At 39.5% G+C, this 23,343-nt stretch overlaps 1 protein-coding gene across 4 annotated transcripts in view; it reads right to left on the bottom strand.

Annotated features, from left to right (window-relative positions):
* The window catches only part of dgkg (diacylglycerol kinase, gamma), a 149,333-nt gene that overhangs the window by 96,968 nt on the left and 29,022 nt on the right, over positions 1–23,343 (bottom strand). The window contains exons 3-7 of one of the 4 annotated variants that reach the window (XM_084908675.1): positions 23,183–23,259; positions 11,573–11,593; positions 10,760–10,910; positions 4,216–4,278; positions 3,566–3,829 (exon numbers count right to left, since the gene is read on the bottom strand). In XM_084908675.1, the coding sequence (XP_084764801.1) occupies positions 3,566–3,829; positions 4,216–4,278; positions 10,760–10,910; positions 11,573–11,593; positions 23,183–23,259 (576 nt within the window). The remainder of the gene's footprint in view (positions 1–3,565; positions 3,830–4,215; positions 4,279–10,759; positions 10,911–11,572; positions 11,594–23,182; positions 23,260–23,343) is intronic. The other 3 variants (XM_084908676.1, XM_084908677.1, XM_084908678.1) reach the window with 3 other exon arrangements.

Here is a 23,343-nt window from a genome sequence, read left to right as displayed (position 1 = left end):
CCTTTTCTTTGCACACTTCTACTTTGTCATTACTTATAGACACATCTCCTGGAATGACAAACCCGAAGCCCTGTCCCATCAGTTCTTACCCTCGGATGCCTCGGCAGAGGAGACTACGATTCTGCCACCCTCCTGTATTGTTGGAACTCTGATGTTGGAGATCGACTCCCTGATCCATAATGCTCAACAGGAGGAACCAGACCAGAGTAACAGACCACCTATCATTTGTTTTTGCCATCCTCTGGCTCACATCATCCACTGGGGGCATACAGCCAGGTTCATGATAACCTTCCTCCGTCTTTTCTGGTGGCCCTCTCTCAAGAAAGATGGCTGGGAATATGTGTCTACTTGCCAAGTTTGTTCCAAAAACAAGGCTTCTAGCTCTATACCTTTGACCTGTTCCTATGCTCAGTAGGTCCCACATACCCCTGGACTTCATCACCGGCCTTTCCCCCTCAGCATGTAACACAGTCATCCTTACTGTTGTTGACTGGTTTTCTAAAGCAGCCCACTTCATCACCTTACCCAACTGCAATCCACACTGGAGACAGCCTAGCTAATGACCAATCATGTCTTCCAGCTGCATTGGATTCCTTTGGGATATCATGTCGGATGGTGGCCCTCAGTTTACCTGCTGGGTGTGAAAAGATTTTTTTTCTTTGGGTTTCACTCCTCCTGATACTCCTGCCAGTTTTTCTCTCTCTCCACCTTGGTTCTGTCTCCTCTCTCTGCCTATCTGTTTGTGTGCTTTTGTGTGGTTACCGCACCTTTCAAAGGCGAGATCCTCTTGGTCCCCACCTTCTGGCCTTGCACATCTGTGGTAATCGACTGACCTGCCCCTCATCTGGATATCAAAAGGCTCCATTTGTTTTCCTCAAGGAGGATTTGTGAGTGTAAGTTGAAGAGAAAAGTCTGTTTCGCTATCGAGTCTAAAGACGGCTTGGGCTGTCAGCTTGGATACTGTGCATAGAGACTGTGGATGTTTTTTCTTTTTTGAAAGACTGTAAATAAACTCACTGACCTGCATTCTGAATCTGAGTATGACACACTTTAATACAAAAACTGTGATAAATCATATTATTGAGAGGACATATTGTTGTCAGTTAAATCTGATTAGTTAGTTTAGTTTTAGTTACTTTTATTTGCTTATATTAGGTAGCTTTATTAGCTCTAATTATTATTATTATTATTATTATTATTAAAGATAACTATTTTTTGTGTTTTGCACTGTGGCCATGATGTGAGATGCATACTTTAACCCTGTTACGATTTACATATCCAAATATATGTGCTGAATTCATTTTTTAGTCATTAGTTTTAGAACTGGAATTTTGAAATAAAATATGGGTACATCATGAATTCACAGATTTTAATCTATATCCTGGATTTTTCTGGTTCTGGTTTCAGACAACAAGCTTTGTCCTGATTTGTCACCTCACCTGTTTGTGAGCTAAGCCATGGATGATCAAATAAATAAAAAAAAATATTTCTTATAAAAGATGCAAAGGACAGCTCATGAGGAAACGTGCTGCTAACAGTATCTGCACTACACTAAGCTACACGTTCCACACTACATTACAGTAAAATACCATCAGTTAGTGCTGTTATTTTACAGTGCACATAGACTAATCTATAACTATGTGGTTTCACACCATAAAAGGTTACAGCACTGTGCTGTACAGAAGGGGTTAAAGTGGAGGAACAGCGTTCCAGTACATGAGTAATTAAATCTGACAGGTCAATACAGGATCCTGTCAAGTGAGTTCATTTTTTCTCTGCTGCATCTCATTTTTGTGTGGTGTTGCTTCCAGCTGATGGAGGAACTGAGAAAACAATGATATAACAATGATACACCCTCAATGCACTGCTTTTTTCTCCTCACCCCTCTGATACATTCATGGTGGTCAAAGTTGGTTTTGTGGTACTTTATCATCTAGTTAGAGTGAGAATGTTTCTCACACAGCATATGATTTCCTTGTCTTTTCATACAGCTCAACAAATATCAACAAACACAAACCCATTTCCAGTGCAGTTTATAACACTTTGTATCTTGGTAGCTTATTCCAGGGAGACAATAGACATTAATGTAAGAAGGACAGGACAGGAAAGTGAAAGCCAAGGACTGAGCTGAAAGTGACGTTCAATAACCTGGAATTAATGTCTGAAATCATTTTTAAATAGTTTTGGATTTTTTTTAAAAAATTTGGGTATTGGATGTACACATGATACATTGCTTTTTTTTCTTTATTTATTTTTTTTTATTAAGCCTCTTGTAAATCAAAATATATGATCATTTTGTATTAGTTTACACCAAGAGCCATCAAGCAAAGATCAAAGTATATTTAAGGTATCGATGCTGATTAGATTCACTCACCAAGCCTTTTATACTAGCATTATGCTGCATAGGGCTTTTAAAGCCATGACAGCGTATGAAATATTTGCTTGTATCTTGTTGAACTCAACTGGCTAAAGCCACAAAGTGCAGAGAATCAGCAGCACAGGTCAGCTGACCACAGCCTGTACACAAAGTAAAAACTACTGGAGTTTACAATACAAGCTTTTACATTACTTATTTGTAAGCGAATCTTTTCCTCATGCTGCACCACCACAGTGTTCCCCCCTCTGCTAAATTCCACTTTAACCCCTGTGTATGAAATACAGGATTTACTGTATAACAGCGCGAGCTGCTTGCCATTGCACTTTTATTGAGCATGCCCAGTGTAATCAGTAACAGACTTTAAAGAAACAGTCTTTACTAAAATCTAACCACATGTTGTCACATTCAAGTGCTTAAAAGGATGCTAAAGTTGACTCAAATATCCTAACACTATTTAACTTATCATTTAAACTGAAACATTTACATCTGCATGTCTCTCTGCACTAGTCAGAGGTAATTTTTTATTATACTGTAAAAATATATGCTGTATAGGTTTTTTTTTTTTTTTTTTTAAATACTGTTTAGTTTGAGATTTTCTTATAATTTTTTTAAATCACAATTTTACAATACAAACTATATTATTTGTATGTTTTAAAAACAGATGGCTACATGATTTTTTTTTTTTGTACTCTTGATATGGTTGTGAGGAGCTGTGGCACAGTATTATCACTTTTCCTTTCATAAACCACCAAAGAAATGAAAAAAGTCCTCCCTGTGGCATTCAGAGAGTATGATGTCTTATTATCACTGGTATTTAAGAGACTCCTGGGTCATTTGGCTGAAACACCCCCTAAACAAAAATTCATATTTGACCACAACCCTGAAGATTTAACTAAAATGTGTGTTTGTTTGTTTTTTAACTAAGCAAGTTTCTTGTTAAACTGCTATTTGGAGTTTAAAACTGGAAGACTAAGGGACACAGATTTTTAAATATTTGTATCATACCCCTGAAGCAGATACTAAAACTTATCACTTCCTGATAAGTTTTAGCTTCCTGCCAGGACACACTTGTACGCCTCATGATTACCACTCATACCAGTATGATCTGTTGTGCTGTAATCATGCTGGTGAGAGCCAACTTTATAAGTCCAACAAAAAGAAGTAAAACAGTATTGTGGCTGATCTTACCTGGTGAAAGCTTAGGGGAGACTGGTGACTTGGCAGGACCAGGGTTAGGGGTCAGAGCATTGCTGCTGCCTTCTAAGGTTTTGACTCGGGTGCAGGGTGATAGGTGTGGCCCCCCAGGTGTGTGGGCCCCTGTCCCTGAACGCTGTGAAGAGGAACGAGATGAACAAGGGGAGGTGGTCGCTCCTGAACCCGCTGTGCTCATCACACTGGAGTGCTCTGGTGTGTGTCGGCTTATTGCAGACAGGATGCTTTTCCCATTCATCCCTGTACAGATTCACAACAGGGCAAAGGGGGATGGAACAGAAAAGAGAGATTTGAAAAGGGCATTTAGCAGAATAACAACAGTGCTGGATGAGGACGGTTGTTAATTGCAACGAGTAACATGAGCACAGCTGATAACTTCACAACAATAATCCAAATACAAATATCTCAAGGGCCTTATAGGTAAAGGAAGCCGGTAAGATGCTGCATTAAAACCAAATACACTCACAAAGCACCACTGTCATCCACCGAGCTACAGCCAAAAGACCATGAACTCACATCAACACAACATAAACAAGCAACCGCCAAGGGAGCGGGAGGCTACAGCCCGCAGGACTCTTGACCCATTATGATTACATCAATGCGATGATACAAGCTTGTTGTGGTACCTGTAATGGGAGCACAGGCCACTTCGGTCTGAATAGAGATGCCTGCATCGATGGAACGGGCTTCTATGGTCCATCATTGATTTGAGGGGAAAAAGACAGTGGTAGATGCAGCAACAGTGAGTGAACATCAGTGTTGATGGAGTCCTCCTGATGCATATACTGTTCAGTATTTAAGAACAAAAACGATTCCCAGAAACCTTATCAAAATAAGAGCCCCATTTTTGGCTCTTTAATGAGCACAGAAGTTTAACTGCACAATCAGTGGGTGCAATTAAGAATTCTGTTATATGTTCAGGTAGATATTGTTTCAAATGAGAATGCAACACAGCATCAGAATGCAACATATCACATGTAGTGAAACAGTCTTTATAAAGTTGTCCAAGGAGCATAGACATGGGCAAATATGACTTTTCTTCTGACACAAATGATGAAGATGAAACGTACCGAAAAAAACATGCATAACAGTATGAGGCCATACCTCAAATCTAACCAGTACAGTAAGGTTATACCAGTCTACCACCAGGTGGTAGTGCAGGCTCTAACAACTCTAAACACTGAAGCTGCCACAGACTCATTTTTGCAAATATGATGAAGATAAAGTGAAGTTATTATGCTCAGTTACTGTCACTTGTATGCAGGCTTCCTAAGATGAGCTCATGATGCATTTGCTTATGCACACACTGCTTGTTCAGGCCTTTGTACTTTGTACCCCCAAAAGAGGATAAACATGAATATACAAAGGTAAAGAATAATTCCTCCACCCACACAAGAATACCTACTTTGAGAATCCTAAATGACCAACAATGTGTACCATGTTCTGCATGTCCTTCATTTCTTTTTCTAATGTTATAGTATTTTACCTATTTATTTGACCTTTTTATGTCTGTGTATGTCATGAATTTTTCAGTTAGTTCGTTTTATTTTAAGGTTATTTCTCATGTAGTCTATTGCTTTTGAGTTTCCTGCCTTTGTTGTTTTCCCATCCTCATTTCTGATTTCGTGTCTGATTTTTTTTCTCTCCTTTTATTAAAGTATTAACTCTTTGTGACTTTATAAGTTTATCGACTTGGTATCTTCTTGTCTCCTGATGTTTGGTTTATCAATCATCTTTTGGGACTTTCATTGTTGTTCATAGTCTGATTTCACTACCACCTTTCTGTGAAGCTAAGATACACGACACACGCGTAATATGAGATTTTATTCTAAAGTAAATGTAATGATCTTTTAATTTTCCTATCAAATGTGAAAATATGCTGCCTTTGACAGCTGAAAATTAGGATGGACATTTCCCAAAGTATTTTACGGGTAGTTAAAAACTAACTGTCCTGATTGTATCTCATGGGCATGCTTCTTGTAAGACTCATCGTTCAGGCTGCAAACAGCCAAACAGCCAAACTCCCACTGTTACCTGGAAGCAAGTATACCAGAGGCTTTAGGGTCCATGTGGAAAACAAATAAGACTGATAGCAACATTTGCTGTACTGCCATTTCTGCATTTTCAGACCATTACGAAAGACTAAAAGGATGACACAAAGACAGGCAGATGACAGGCAACCTCGGCCTGTGGACTGAGTCACAGCACTGGGACTCACAGCTCCAATGCCACTGCCCAAAGTGACATTCTCTCACTCACATTTTGCCTCTCTGCACTTGTTGCCTCTTACTTTTACAAGCTTTATAGCACATAAATAGACTCCTAATTCAGCAGTCCATCTGTCTCTTCAGCTGCTCTGCAGTCAGACGGGCAGATCTCGGTGCCTAGGCCCACGCAGCACTTACATGGCGGCAACGAGGCAGAAAGTGTTTACATACTGCGCAGAGGACAGAGTAAGTGACCCGGTGTGTCCCATAGATGTCTGTGCTTGTGTGTGCCTTTCACCTTATCAGTGTGAAGTTAGTTTTGCGTCAGTGTTCATCTGTGCATTTTTGTTAACTGAGAACTTTTAAATATAGCCTAATTTGCAGATCGACAATGTGACTGGAGGACCTCTCTGTCTGACCTTGTAATATTTTTCTGTCGCTGACATCTTTAGTGTTAACTGAGCAACTGTTGTGATGTTTGTCAGATGGATTACCGTTATAAAGAGTACTACATCCCTATCTTCTCCTTTTCTCACTGGATATTTACCCAACAAAAGATTCTCAAATGACTGAATGATCAAATGCTTTGAACTCTGACATAATTGAACAACTACAGCTGATGACCATCTGACCACTGGTCAAATTTCAGCAAACATGGCTACTTCGAAAGCTCTCTTCACTTGCTTGATGTTAACTCTATACAGTAATCTTGGCTGTAAACCTAAAAAAGGAAACTAAACAACCTGGTCTGACTTTCATATCATTGTCAATCTCTCTGTGGAGTCTATATTGTCATAGTATTGGTGTTAAACATGTTTGATAAAAGTTACAGCTAGGACTTAAAAATCTCTTTAAAAAGTGCTGTAAACCTGGACAGGCCATAGGCTTAAAAAAATCTTATACAAAATCAGCTTAACACGACAGAACAGTCAGACAGTGAACTCCTGCTGACTGCCCTCACAGCTGATTCAATAACAATAACCTAACTAACCTGTGCGAGGTTGATTATGGAGTTTAGTGGCTGGCGAGTACAGAAGTCAGGTTTGTGCTTAGTGTTTCCACAGGAGTGCTTTTCGATGCAAGGGATCATGCTACTTTCTAGTAATGGATACAGAATGGGTGTGCCACTAGAATCCATCACAAGAGATGACTGATATGTGTTCTCCCTATCCTGCAGCCTCCCATTAACATGCAGGCATCTAGCTACTGGCTGGACAAGGACAGTCTCATGGGCTGTCGGTTCCCATATTTGGACCAACATGGCGGCTCAGCTTTCTCTTATACTGTGAAACTTGTTCACTGAATTAAATGAAAACATGAAAGGTATTTTTTTTTAAAGGTATGGAAGTAGCGAATCTCTCTTTACTTTAAACTGAAAGTGGCTAGCTTAAAAGTTTTGGGGTTTTTACACAGGATGGTCAATCATGATGTAACCCCTGATAAAGTTGCCTTGATGTACAGTTGTAGTTGTCTTGAGCACACAAAGAGTCACAAAGTGCCCAAACCACAGACTGAATATGAAGATGTACAATAGGAAAGCTCCCATACAGTAAGGCCAAAATATCTTGATTGTACCCTGGTTTAAGTTTGTATCAGAGGTCATATGCTCTGCCCTTTCTGTTAGTGAGCAGGACATGAACCAAACTAAAACATATTTAGTACACACATACACATGAAAAATAGTTAAAGTATTGTTTTCATTTGTATATAAGAATGATAAAAGAATGTTTCTCTACCTAAGCTTGTCATTTATTGTCATCAGTTTCAAACTATAACTGTCCTAACTGAGGTAAATATGAACCCGTGCAGGGGTTTTAACAATGTATTCCATGGTGATGGTGACCTCATAGGCGAGTGCTGTGAAAGTACCTTTAAAAACAAGATATGAAGGATCACATCAATGTTTTAACATGTGAGAAGATGGTTCCCTTCACCAATAAAGAGAAAAAAGAAAACGCAATCAATATCTCATTTAAAAGAGGTGTCTTGAGATATTGACCTCAAGACACCTCTCCTGAACTGAATCAGGGATCTGATACAAGAAAACGTGGGTAAATATGGTGATTTATTATAGCTATTGTCAGAGTTAGTTATTGTCAGCAGAGTAGACATGCAAACCTGAATGGAACAGCTGACAATGAGCAATAGTTGGTTATAAGCTAACATTATGGTGGCTTCTCACATCATAGAAAAATCCAGTTAGCCAGGCTGTGTCTGTCCAACCAATCAGGGATCTCCTTACAGCAAGCCGCGTGGCTAATTTGCATTGCTTCGGGATTTCAGAAATGAGAAAGCTAATCCAATAGCTAATATAATAGCTAATCCGTGAGCTAACAGGAAAGGTAAATGGGGAGTGAGGATGTGGAATTGTCATTTTAAATGTCAGAAATAAATGTTTGATTTTTAATCCATTTACTTATGTCCCTTTTTTAAATTGTGTTTTAAAAACAATTTTGAAAATCAGTTTTTTAATTGGAATTCGAAAATGGTTTTTGAAAGGAGGTTTTTATTTAGAGTTTAATTCTTTTTTTTGTGAAATTCTTTTTTGATTTGAAGTTTTTTTTAAAATGGATTAATCATTCATTTTGAAATATAGATTTAGAAATAGTGTTTTTATTTTAAAGCGTTTTGTCAGCGTTTATCTCGTTAAAATGACGTTAACATCATAACCGCATTAACGTGGCAAATAACCGTTAGTGAGTTAGTGCGGATCGCCCCGTGCGTGGGGCTGCACGCCGTCAATGCGTTAGCGCGGTTAGCTCGTTAATGCGTTTGCATCGTGCAGCCCCACGCACGGGGCGATCCGCGTTAACCTGCTAACGGAGATTTGCCACGTTAATTCAGTTATGGCGTTAACGTCATTTTAACTAGATTAATGCTGACAGCACTATTTTAAATTAAATTATTAAATAATAAATTACTTTATTTTATTTATTCAAACATTACTAATTTAAATATGACTTCGTAAATGAATTTAAAAATGCATAATTTGTTCTACAATTCAATATTCAAGCATAAAATTCTTTATTTCAATGTGTGTGGCTCTTGTGGTCCTCCATACCCGATATCCTGAGCTCCACCGACTCATCACAACTTTTACAGTGTCCTCTACAGCAGCGGTCCACAACCTTTTTTGCGCCACGGACCGGTTTATGCCCGACAATATTTTCACGGACCGGCTTTTAAGGTGTCGCGGATAAATACAACAAAATAAAACTAGTACCGGTACCGAAAAAAAGAAGATTTATTCATAACACACGTGAAAAGACCCAGGAAAACCGAGTTAACGATAAAAACAATAACATAATAACGCTGACAACCGATAAAAACCCTGAAAACCATACATTTCACACCGGAGCCTCTACTCTCGCGGCCTGGTACCAAACGACTCACGGACCGGTACCGGTCCGAGGCCCGGGGGTTGGGGACCGCTGCTCTACAGTAACTACACATGGAGACCCGGCATATTGATAACTGAGGTAAAAAATGGATTTAAAGCCTACACTCACAACAGTGACCAGAGTTCCTTGTCCGGTCTATAAGTCTGACGTCATTCGCCATTTCCAGGTCCAAACTCCGCTTCAGGTCCAATTAATACTTAATAATAATAAACAATTAATAAGTCAAATTAATACTGTTGCATCACAGTTACAAACTGTCTAAATTCTTTTATCTTTAATAAAATGATGAGTGTGCCTGCTCAACCAGGTGTAAAAATTAAGTTTAACATCCACGAAAACAGAATTTATTAAGTTTAATGGAGTTCGAAGTCAGCAGAGAGTTAGCTTGCTAGTTTCAATCTAAACATGATGTACCATGTTCTGACCGAGGGACTTCCGAAAAAATTAAAACGTACAGCTCTGCTATCACTTCCAACATAAATGAAGACAGAAAAGTAAACAGCAGTGACCTTTGTACGGTTACTGAAGTTGGACTAGCTGGTATATAATGATGCGCTACGTGGTGGCTAGCTGCACAGCTATGTTAGCATAATATGTACACAGTGAAGCTGGAGGATGAACGCTAACTTCTTTCCACTCGATAAAAGTTAACGTGAGGGTTCCTGATGGTTAGGGACAAATGCAATTGCACAGCAGGATGCTGTAAACGGACCAAACTTCAGTCAGGAGAACAACTTAGATAATCCATCCACAATACGAGGTTAGTCATTAATTTACTGCTGCAGGGACTGGGCTGTAGTTACATCGTATGGTTTCAAAAACTGAGCTTTAAAATGTGTTTGCCGATGAATAGTGGAAATAAAATCCAAGAGAGAAAGTGATCAGAAAGTGATCACCGATTAACTCTAACAAGATGCAAAGCATTACAACATGTTAAAAACACAACAGCCTTAATAAACACAGAGTACATCATCATCATCACTTAACAACCGGATGTTGTCCACTGCAGCTAGAATTATAAACTTGAATTAGACAGGGTAAGAAAACATAACTCTGTTCACAGCAATCTGCAATCTACTGACAAATAGTGGTGAGATTTTACAAACTCAAACTTTAGAAACAAGCAGAAGCTAATGCTAATGTTAAAGCTAGACAGCCAAAAGCACAACCAGTTTAGGTAGTAGAAAGGTAACTAATTCGTAGCTATGAAGGAAGCTAGCTAATGAACTACACATCATTAGAATGGTGTGTCCTCCAACCTGAAGCAGTGCATATATGTATATATTATTTGCTCTATTTGGTTAGGTTTAGGGATATGGCAGCTTTATTATGTTTGGAAACAGGTCAAGGTTTTGATTCAAATAATAACATATATGGCATCATGGTCAAAATTATACAATTATCCTCAGCCTTGACCTCCTATATCTGCACAGTTTGTTACCCTGTGTTACCTCTAATAATGTAACAGTATTACCCAACTTCCCACATCCATTCCCACTAGATGCGTGAGGTGAATATTACTGGGATGAGTATTATTTAAGACAACAACACAAGCAGCCTACCCAATAAGCTCGTTCCTGCCCGAGACTGGTCTGGAGAACAGCCTCCCGTCTTGCTCTTGAAGGAAGTAAAGAGATGTTGACAAAGCTCTTCTGGTATGTCATTCTCCAAATAAGTCACCATGAAGAGCTGGAAGCCCTCATAGTCAATAGGCTGCGTGAGAAAGGAAAGGGCAAAGATGTTAACAGACTTACTGATGGACATGTATACACCAATACCACCACCCATGGACAGAAAAGAAAATGTGATGGGATTTCCAGCTTTAGTTGATCTGGCCTGAAATGAGAGTCCACAGTCGTGATTTGGAGTGCCATGCCAGTATTTTCTTAAACAGTTCAATGTAAATGTGGTATCAACTGACCATCACATATTTAAGCTTAGTAATGACTGAATGGATGTACTAGAAGCTGCATCCAGAAAAAAAAACATTTGAGCTTGGAGGCCCAATGGCTTTAAAAATAATGTAAAGAAAGATATATATACACAAAAAATATACACAGTAAAACATGTAATAGTCACATTGCTGAATACAGAAATTTTATGTTGTGTTATGTTAATGTACACACACACACACACACACACACACACACACACACACACACACACACACACACACACACACACATAGCTTCCCCTGATACAGCAATATGATGGGTACATACTAGCACTGAACTCAACAGCCCCATGGCCTTTTCCCCTGGCTGTGTAACAGATCATCTGCAGCGTGGTTATGTTATGTTAGTGGACAGAATGTGCATGCAGTCTGCCGACACAGACACCACACAGCATGCAGAGCCCACCGGGCTGAGGCTTACTTGGTTGAGAACGTCTTGCTTCTGTTTAACATTTGGAACAATAAAGAGGAAATGGGGAGAAAGGTAGGGAGGAAGGAGGAAGAGTAAGGGAGGAGTGGGTAAAAGAAGAAAAGGAATTAGCTTGTTCGTGTGAATCTTCAGTGGCAATGGTAGTGATGCTTTCTGACTAGGACAACTTTGGCAACATTGGTGTACCATCAAGCAGGAAGTCAGGCTGAAAAAATTATAAAAGGAGGTATGGTCTACTGGAAAAGGTCACGGCAACCATGGGCAGATTTTGTGCAAGTAACAATGGCATTTTTTAGAAAAAAATGGTTGTAAAAATAACTATATAATCAGCTTTTGTACTACTCATCAAATGAAAACATTACATTTTTAAGTTTGCATTAACAAGCTTCTTAACAGGTAGTCTCATTGAGAGACATGTATACAGAAAAAAGACACCCAGCTATGTAATAAAACAAATCATACGTGATCACAAATAAAGAAAAAGTCTTTCAACTCTTTAAAGTTTTTCAGTGAAATCAGATAGTCAAGTTTCATAGTTTTTGCAACTTTTAACTAACTAAGTAACAGCAAAGGATTTAAATCAAGATTTTCCAAGTTCAGTGTGAGTGTGAGGTACAGCTAATGTTAAGGGGTCCTGTGATCTGATATTTTAAGTACTATGTTTAAATTCAGTCAAGGAACAGAGGTATGCAGGCAATCTTTGCAGTTGAGCCTTGTAAATAAACATCATGCAATGCTCCTTGATTCACTTGGGCAGCCATTCCCAGGGATGGGAATTTCCATACCAGAAAATCCCATGGGGCACACTGAGCCTTAAATCTTCATTCTTATCAAAATACAGGAGAAAATGATGTATTTCCTTAAAAAAACACATAAACCAAACATTAGCCAATAGTGGCTAAGATAAGATAAAGTGACAGCCATCAGTGGCCACACTGTTGGCTATCAGTTGCAAATGTTACCCACTCATTTGCAACGCGTTAAAGCCAATTTACGACCCACCTGCAGCTGGGACACAAACAATACAAGGGCTGTACAGTTAAGCCAGACTAATGATTAACATCGCAAACTATCACCTCCTGTTGCTATTTTTAAATCAATTTTATATAAATACATTTATATAAATATGTATGTGTACATACTTCTGAGTACTTTTAAATTCAGGTATGTTATTACTGTGGCCCACCTGCAGTACCTTCGTGGCCCCAGCCTACACTTTGGAAATCACTCCAGTAGCACGTACTAGCCCACCTTTCCATGTAAGGTGTAATGGTGACTAGGAAAAGAATTGCCTATTTATGCAGACAAAATTGTATAGTGATTTATTTTTATATAAAAAAACAATCTTTGGGTGTAATTTTCTTGTTTCTATAGATTTGCCAAATCAGTGGCATATAAAATAGTGTCTGCATAAAAATGCACATTACAGTTTTGGGTAACACTGATAACATTGTTTGCGTACACGGTGAAAAGAAGAAGTCCAAAAAGATCTACCTGTGTGTTTTTTCTCATAAAATGCCACAATCTACTGAATTGAATGTTTTTGATGGATCTATCAAAAGTGCAGCACAATACTGATGATCAAGAGTTTCCATACTATTGTTACGTACACACACACTGCAGGCATTGTTCTGCGACATGATCTAAAACCTGTCTGCTATCACTGTAAAATGTTATACACTTTAATTGCCCATTATCTAGGGCTTTAGGACTAAACAGTTTTAAATAGGGTGGTAATTAGTTAAGTGACTAGGGTCATTACTTTTATCGAGTAGTAAGACCTGTGCAGCTTTCCATATTTAAAAAAAAAATTGGCTGTAGAAAGTGTTAAATTACAAATAAGAGTTATAAGTCTAGCGATCAGATCAGCACTGAGGTGAAGGAGGGATGGATCACCAAGTTTACTGTAGGCGTCCCTATGATTTATCAAGTTAAAAGAGAATTTGTTTTCAGTTTTGTATATCTGGTGGACAACATATAGAATTAGAGATGCTTTTGTACACAACCAGTGCTCATAAAACAAATCCAAGTCAAGCTGAAGTGATGATTTAAATCTATCTGACTTCTAGTTGTAAAACTGATTTTCAAAACATTTTTTTGAAGCAGGTGAATCAAGTGGACAACGTTGCAAAGATTTGAAGGAGATGTTACAAAGATGTTACAAAGATGTTTCAAAGATATAATATATATAATATATATAAACTAGATTTCGGCTTACAATAGTCTAATACAGTAACATTTGTCTAAAATTTGGACAATAACATGACAGACGGTTTTTGGCAGCTTTATGAGATGACTGAGAACTAAGGGTTGAAATGTTATTTTATCAAAAAAAAGAAGTAGAAGGGGTTTATCAAGGATATTGTTAAAAATTGAGCAGAAAAGATAAAATGCCTGATTGTTTTCAAGAGTTTTCAGGATGCTGTCTATTGATCTTTACACGTTTCTTTTTTTTAAAGCAAAACCACTTGGTCTAGAATTTGGGCAAGGCATCTGAGGAAATCATCTGTTCATAATAGTTATTTTACTCATATATACTGTACTGCTGAAAAACCCTATATAAGGCGGAAAAACTAGCGTATTTCTTGGAGAGTTGTCAACTGCTTCTATTAGTTAAAACAATGTTGTTCAGTGATGACGAGTGTCCATACTTGAAGGGTTGATCATTCTGTCGACCAAGCTTGGTGTCACAGGCTGGGTCTCTGGGTCTTATTTTGTAATTTTGAAGTTCTCATTTTAGTTCGGTGATTATAAGTTTGTGTGTTATTCTTATTTCGGGTTTAGTGGAGGTTTAGGTTTACGATTACTTATCAGCTGTCTCCTTGGTTTCTGTGTGTCGTTCCTTGTCTAGACTGTCATGTGTTTTAGGTCTGTTAAGCTTGTGTTGTCATGTCTAAGTCTCCATGTTTCCTGTTTTATTTTGAAAAGGGTCTTGTGTTCTGTGTTCATGTGGTTAGTTTTACTCCCCCCTGTTTCATTCGAGTCAGCTGTGTCCTCATGTGTCTCCACTTCCCCTGATCACCTCATGTGTGTATTTAAGTCCTCAGTCTTCGTGTGCTCAGCATCATGTTGTATGTGGATCTTACCCTTGTCGTAGAAATCCTAGTTCAGTTCATAGTGTCACAGTCTAGTTTGTTTTCTCGCTTTGATTTATGTTTCATGTATATCAGCCGAAATAAAGGCTCGCCATTTGTTAGTATTAATTCTGTTCCTTCGCCTGTGTCCGCACCTGGGTCCTCCATACACACTCCACCGTGACACTTGGCTCTAATCCAGCATAGGTGCTATCAGAAAACAGCAATTGAGACTGCATTGAGAACATTAGCTTTTAACATTTCAGAGCCCCTATGAGCCCATCCACTCACAGAAATGTGGTATGTTGCCAAAGAAAAGATTCAAGTTATCTATGAAGGTGCATGGGAGAATTAAGGTGTGCAAATTAAGGAGTCTGCACCTCAGAATGGAGAGAAAAAAGGTTTTATGACAATTGTTTAGTTGGGACAGGGTTGGGATCTTGTGCTTTGCAATTTCACAATGGTCCTCAAACTTGTGCAGAGAGCAGACATTATGTTGTTTCAAACTGACACATATTTTGTGTGAAGGATCATTACTAATGATGAGTTGGTTCTCCAGTGAAGCCTCGGCAGTTTTCCACAGTTTTCAGATGAGTCGATAGTTTCCAAGCCTGGATGCAGAATTTCAGGTAATGAACAAGGCCGGAAGCAAGCCTGTGTTTTTTGGTTTGTTTTTGTTTTTATAAACGTACAAGGAGTTCTGCACGGTGAATTAGTCTCCAGGGTGAGACTGCCATTGCAGAGTTCAAGTATAATGCCCTGTAATCTCTTACAGAAGATATTAAGTGGAAACAATCTAAACTGCACATGGAATGGTGTGTGCCAGCACAAAATGCGATGAAAACACAATACATAAAACACACCTGCTCTGTTCACCAGATTTGTCTTCAGGCAACTTTATTCCCAAAACTGGAAATCAAAATGAAGGATCGCCATTTTGACACACACGAAGAGATCCAGCACTCCTCACAGAGGCACAAGTACAAAGGGTCCATAACAGGACTTCTGCATTGGGATCTAAAAATAGCAGCTGGACTCAAAACGTTTTGATAACCTCTTATAAGGGCTCCCATCACTACCAAAGCTGTCTGTCATATTCGTTCTTAGTGGGTTGTTTAAGAGTAATAATAATAATAATAATGATAATAATAAACAAAACAGTAAACACAAGTAAAACTAGCAAATATATTAAGGTTGTACAGAATTTAGTATGTTCTAAAATAGTAGAAAGTACAGTTGATTCTTTTCACTTTGAAGACAGACACACTTTTAAAATGCTTCTGTTCTGCAGGTTTGGAGCTGCTGTAACTGATGCCCATCGGAGAAGAGCACACAGTGGTAAGGATCTGCCCTCAGCTCAACACTGCTAACCTAACCTTGAGAGCTCCCAAATCCTGCCAGGCATTATTCATATCACTCGCTTCTCCTTATTTGGCCAAACACACTGCAAGGCTTTAATTCGGTGTCCATCGTGTAGCACAGCAGATTCAGTCAAATATGCTCATGTGCACACATACCACAGAATGTACTTTATATGAAATCAGGACATACAAAAAGATGCTTTTCATAGGTTGATACAGTGCTTTGAATCTAAGTACCTCCAGATGCATTTGCAAAAATTCTCATCCCTCTGGGAAACACTTTTTCCCGAGAGTAACTACAGGCTGTTCTCTGTGTGAGCGAGCTCAAGGCTGCTGATCTGTAAATATCTCCCAAATGACACTTTTACATGCTCCATTTAATCTTCTTCTTTTTTTTCTTCTTTTAGCTCGTCTGTCAAATGCTTTGATTGACTTTGCTTATGCATCACTGTTCCATCCACAGCTATCATTTTTGATCAGCTCTAAGCACCTGAGCAGAGAACTGCTGGGCCAGGCATGAATGAAGAACCTGCCCCAGAACTACTGGCGCGTGCTAAACAAGCAAATTCTAAGGTGTGCTTTTATAAGTTAACTACTAGAAGTTGCAAGAACAGCTAAAAACTCTTCATAAAGTAAAAATTGAGCTGGGTTTGAGCCTGCCCCAGATCGTTTCCTGCGTGTCATTCCATCACACTCTCTCGAACAGCTTTCCTGTCTACTCTCTCCACTGTGCCGTCAAATAAAGGCTTAAAATGCCAAAAATAGAATCTAAAAAAAGAATAGCGAGTGGTTCTTTGATTGGATACAGTTGCTAGACCCTGATACCGCTGCTTAAGGATAAAGCAGTCACTTTAACAGAGGAAAAAGGAGCACCACAAAAGCAGGATTTGTTCATATCTACTTATAACAAATAAAAGACTGCTTGCAATAAAAGTTTACCACCTCTGTGAAGTGGAGAAAAGCCCCAGCTAGCTTCCCCGTGGAAGAAAAAAACTGAGCCAATCAGCATCAATGCTGTCAACACTGGCAACTTTACAGCAGCCACAAATCCATCGAGTTAATGATAAAAACCCTCAAAACCATAAATTTCACACCCGAGCCTCAACTCTCGCGGCCCGGTACCAAACGACTCAAGGACCGGTACCGGTCCGTGGCCCGGGGGTTGGGGACCGCTGCTGTAGAAGAACATTCACACCTACAGCCAATTTAGAGTCACCTATGAACAGAGACACAGGGAAAACATTCTGTGAACACTCTGTAAATCACAAATATTAGATATATTTTTCAAAAACATAGTGAGAACAGGCAACAATGACTGGTTCCTAAAAATAAAGATAACACTTTCTACAAGCTGTCAACACCAACTAAGCCCAGCTGGAAGTGACCCAGTCTGTCTGGGTTTGATCAGCCAGCACATCCAAATCACATCAACCTGACAATCATGAAGTGCACACCCAACTTAAACATTTTAAGCACATAAATAATTTGCATGTCTCAAAAACAGCTCTCCAAACATTTGCACTGTTTCATTGAAACCTTGGCCAACAAACAAAGTGCATAGAGCAAAGGCAAAAGACATCACTCCCACACTGTCGTGACAGATGCTTATAGAGACTGCGCCTGTTGTTAAAAGAAATCTGTGGGTGTGATGTTCAGTCTTTGTTTCTCAGTCACTCATCAGTCACTGAGAATGACAGGGCGATATTTATTTGTTTGCTAAATTGGAGAAAACCCAACAACACCAAGAGCTCCATGTGTCAGTCATTTTTCATTATTATTATTATCATTGTAAAAATTCAGGACCACACTTTGGCTAAAAATAAAAGCTCAATAAAAACAATGAGTGGGAAGAAAGAAAGGTCTACTTCCTGAGTGGATTCCACAACAGCTAGCTTGATGCAGCGATGACTCATTGGGGGTTATGCGCACACGCACAGACACACATGCACAAGCGCACACACACTGATGGAGGGCAGATGCAGGGCTAGAGTCGTCACGGTGGCGCCAGGTGACAACGGGGTCTCAGAAAGCCCACGTGAACATTAAGTCTGGTTCTGTGGCGCCAAATGTCCAGCCAGGCTGTTAGTTGTGTCATCGCAAATACTGAGGACAATCGTACAGCCAAGTGGAGGTGATAATGAACAGAGTAAGAAAGAAAAACGAGGCTCTCATATGAGAATATAAAGGTGACAGGGAGAGGCTGAACATCACATGAAAACATAGATTTAATGAACATCAGTTGATTACCTTCACCAGTCCTCCACTCCGACGTATAAAATTAGCCCTAAGCCATATGAAATGTTAAACCATGACTCTAACCTAAATAGCTGTCTGATGCATAAGAATAGGAGATCACGAACAACAATAACAACTAACCCTTTAATATTATGACATAGCTTTTGTTAAGATTTAGTTCAGAATACAGGCACAAAAATAATTCTTTAACTAAATACACTGGAGCTCTAATTGTGCTTTTTTATGATTAGAGGCTTTTTGTAAAAACAAAAGACCAAAAAAGACCATCGTACAAAAATAAATAAACAGAATGTCAGTGACGTAGTGACTCACTGTCAGGGTCCTGGGTCTGAGCGACCCAGGATCCCCGAGCAGTTATGGACTTATGTTATATTATATGTATTTTTGGTGTTGCTGCCCCTCTTCTCCATGCTTGCAGATATGTGTTTGTGCGTACGGATGCAGGTGTTTCTGCAAACACCGGTTTACAGGCGCCTTCAGGCCTGGTGGGTGTGGCCCTGCTAGGGGACTGGCCACACCCGAAGCTCCTGCCACACACCTGCTGCTGATCAGGGCTCGTCGGGGGAGCTACTTAGGAGAGTCTTGGAGCTCCCACCGACGCGGGATCATTGCGTGAGACTCCACGTTAGTCATCCAGTTTAGGTTTAGTCTTTGAGTGCATGCCTGCTATAGTTAAGTGTCCTGACAGCTGCCGCTATCGTTTCCTGCAGGAGGAGCGTGGGAAGCCTGAAGAGCAGCGAGCACCGGGAGTGCAGACACACGGGAGCAGAGAGCACAAGGAGGACACGACACGGGAGTCTGGGGAAAGCACGGGGATGTATTGTTGTTTGGTTCCATACACTGTAAATAAACGCACTGCTTATACACAGAGCTCCGCGCCTGGGTCCTCCTTCCCTCACCTTCCCCACGGTTGGCCATCGTCAACAGTGACACTCATCCTGTTCCCAGTTTATCTCAACGCAAAAACAACAAATGTGAAATTGAGTACAATTTGGGTGAAGACTCGTTTAGGTGAACGTTGTGCACAAATCCCAAAAGTTTGATTCTGTTGGGAGAGACGTTTCGTCACTCATTCAGTTTCTCCCACTGAAAATACTACATCTGGGGGAACAGAATCAACCTGTTGGGATTTACTTAACGGGGTGATTCAGCATGTATCAAGACGTTGTGCACAAATGATTAAATTCTGACCAGCATGAGCTTACTGGTCATGTGTCTGAAGCAAACACAAAGTGTTTTGTCAGCTCATCCATCCACCCCGGCATCCTCCCGTTTCTGAATATGTGACTTTAAAACTACTCAACTACTCCTGTCTCAATTGCTTTGAACATGAGAAGGCATTGTGACTTTTCAGAGTGGCTTAAGAAATGAACTACTGGTTCTCATAAGTTGTCTCATGTGCAATTTTTATAAAGGAACAAATAGCATACCACATAAAACATATGCCATGTGTTGTGTAAACCCATTTAAAGGTTTTAATGTGCCATTTTAAAACTTTAAATGACACTTCAAATGTTATTTCTACAATATGCCAATTTTCTGACATTAGTCTGAAGTCTGTAAGGTTTTAATAGTTCGCCTAAAAAAATCGAACTGTTATAACCACGTATGTAAAAGTACATTTATTCTTAACACACTTTTTGTGTATGAGACGTGTTGTGACATGCAGAGGGTTGGTGTGACAGGACATACAGAGGCCACAGGTTTGTATGACAGAAGAGGATGCTGGGGATAAGGTGAGATGGAGGCACATGATCTGCTGTGGTGGCTCCTAAAGGGAGCAGCCAAAGGAAGATTTGATACTTTGTATGTGTACAAATTCTGATGTAAGTGGAAGTACTATCTCCAAATATATACAGATCGGCTGATTATGACATTATAGCATTGATAAATTAAAGCCTAAATGTTATTCCTTTGTATAGTTACAGTTTATTATTCAAGACAGCTCATGGCCCAGTGATGTGCAGCTGAAATACAACAACCTGTAACCTGTTATCTTCTTCTGTGCATATCAGGTAAATGAGTTATAAAACCTGTATTCTGGGTTCTTTAGTACCTATAAACATGTTCTTATGGAGGTGCCTTCTGCTGTTCATCGGTTGAACCATCGGTCTATGTGCTTCCATCACTTATGATTACAGTACAGCATCATTAAAGTACAAGTCATGATTCAATAGCCTGTAGAACACCTTTGCCATGACTGTTCTTGTATGACTTTATCAGTCCAGAATGGGAATTCTGGCCCATTCTGCCACAGCACTTAAGTCAGATTGAGGTCCGGACTTTGGCTGTTTGTTTTAAAGCTTCAATTCTTTTCCTTTTCAATCGTTCTGCTGTTGATTTCTGGTGTGTTTGCATAACCCAGTTTCAGCCAAGCTTTAGTTGTGGGACAGATGGCTTTACATTAGACTTTAGAATACGTTGGTACACAGAGGATTCATCATTAACTTAATAACTGCAAAGTGACCAGGTTCTGTGGCTGCAAAACAAACCCAAATCATCACCCCTCCATCACCGTGATTGACAGCTGGTGTGAGGTGTTTACACTGTGCTTGGTTTTTGCCAAACATGGTGCTGTGCATTATCGCTCATATAAACTGTTCCAGAAGTCTTGTGCTTTGCTTAGATGCTGTTCCTTTTAGAGAGAATTCACTAAAAAGAACATGCCCATCTAAACAAGCCGTCTGTTCCTGCTCTGCAACTTTAATGTTTAACACTTAACTTTACCCGTCAGAGTATGGATTCGCAGAACACCCGTACATGTATTCCGTTACGCCCCAACACTGATGCTGGGTAATAACTCAGTGAAGCTAAAACAATAAAATTCAATCAAATATCAAATGTACGATTATGTTTGCACAGTAAAGCCTAGATATTCGAGTGTAAGTGAATGCAGCATTGGCTTCTGCACTATGAGGATCATGTTAGCAAAGGTAGGAGAGCCAAGCAGGAAAGACGACACCGCAGAAAACAATTTTTTGGCGAAAGAAAATGAGGAGAGAATAAATGTCCCGGTAAGTAATATTAAGTTTGTTGAGTTTAGTAAACTTCGGTGAAATTAGTATACCAAGGAAAAAATAACACTTAAAGAATTATTGCAACCCTCGAATATTTCAGACAGTAGGCTACTGGGGGGAGCTAGCATAAGAGTTATGAGTTATAAGATATAAGCTGGATTTATTCTGTCTTCACGCTGCAGCTGCTTCTTCTTCTCTCATTCTCTCCCCCTGCCTCTCCTGTTGGTACTTCAATCATGAAACTGATCAATGATCAGCTGATCGGCTTTTCTCTCGTGTTTGTTTATCGCCCACTTTGCGCCAGAAAGAGGAACCCAGCGGATGTCGCGTTAAACAACAGCAGCACGTTTAAGCTTGATCAGCTGTTGTTAGAATTTAGAATGTTAGAATATTAATTTCTAGTATCAGCTGATGTTTGCTGGAGCCACAGCTGTAAAAGCTGCTGGTCATGATGTCGGTGTGGATATGTGGTGAGAGGGAAACATGAAGATGAAACCAGGAGATGTCCTTACTGAATCATCAGAGCTGAACAGGTGATGGAGAAACAGGTTTACCTTTTAGGTGACATGAATGAGTTGAAGGGAAGTTATGAACTGTTTCTGAGAGACAAATAACACCAGGATCCTTTTCTAAGTAGCTGACAGCTAGTAACTGTGCAGGGGCGGGTCTAGCAAAGTTTTGCCAGGGGGCCAGGCGGGGCATTAACAGGGAAAGGGGGGCACAAAGAAATACTTTTCTTTCTTATTCTCATTTAAAATATCTAGCTTTTATTAAATAATTATCTGAATCTTGCAAACAAAGTTTTTTATCTGACATAAAATGTATAGAAATCATACATATACCAAAAAGACAGTGTACATCACTGTCACAACAGCGTTTGTTTTCATCCAAAGGCTTTATGGCTTTAATACCTGGTGGGCCGGACTGTAGTCAAAATGCCCAATTTTTTGTCCCAGTCCAGCCCTGCGGGTTAATACTGGCAGTGTCACCATGCCAGCTGACTGTATTACATCATCAGCCAGTGTTGTTCTTTATACATCAATATTACCATAGTTTACCATGAGGCAGCATAGAAAGTATTTACCTGCTTTCAGGTTTCATTCAAAGTTAGTCTTTTCATTTGTTTCCCCACTTTTTTCCTGTTTCAAAATCAAACACCAGTTTGTGAGAAGATTATCTTCTTTTTTTTTAATAGGCAGATAAAGTTTTGCATTGGCTAATTTGCCAATTGTATGTTAAAAATGTTATAAAAATTTTAATATTCAAAAATGTTTTTGCCCAAAACATATGTGCACTATATGTCAGTAAAAGTACTATGCAAATATTGCTGTCCTTGAATGCTGAATAAACACTGACAAAGCACTGATTGTATCTCTTGTACTTTATCAACGCAGTATCTAAAAACTTTACAACCTAACGGTTGGTAGAATTTTCTTTTTAACATTATCTGCCAATTACATCTGTCACCCTTCTCCAAATCTGTGCCCCTACCTGGCCCCCCCCAACAAAACTTTTCTAGACACGCCACTGCCTAAGAAATATAGTAGTGCTGTTGAAAGCCCAGACGATGATATAAACATTTTTCCACCAAAAGCCTCAGACACAGGAGTCTACAATACAGCTGGGAGCTGATCTGCTGACATCAGGTGGCAAAGGTAGTGATGAATTTCGGGCTGTGTTTAAACACAGATAATCATCCTAAATTTGGGGCTGACTAAGCATTTCGAAGGCTCATAGCACCCTGAGTTAGAGGAACTTAACAAGCACCTGAATAATGAGGCTGATTCTGTTTTTGTTAGTGTGCAGGAAAGAGTCAGAATATCAAGCAGAAAGGGACAAAAAGATCAAAGTGCAAGAAGAATAATGGAGCAGGGAATTGTGCTGCAGACACACCTGCTCTGGATTGTATTTGGAAAGGACTCCTCCACCATGAAACTCCTCCAGCACATCCTTCAGCTTCTTTGTGGAGTCTGAAAAGGCAAGAGAAAAACTGAGTAAACACTCCACACAGAGCAATGTAGTTTACTTTGACTCACATACATCTTAGCCAAAAT

Source organism: Perissodus microlepis, chromosome 16, assembly GCF_051167445.1.
Source record: "Perissodus microlepis isolate ML-2025 ecotype Zambia chromosome 16, ASM5116744v1, whole genome shotgun sequence".
In the NCBI taxonomy this organism is placed as follows: domain Eukaryota; kingdom Metazoa; phylum Chordata; class Actinopteri; order Cichliformes; family Cichlidae; genus Perissodus; species Perissodus microlepis.
Note: the sequence above shows the minus strand (reverse complement) of the source record. Positions and strands in the feature narration are given on the sequence as shown.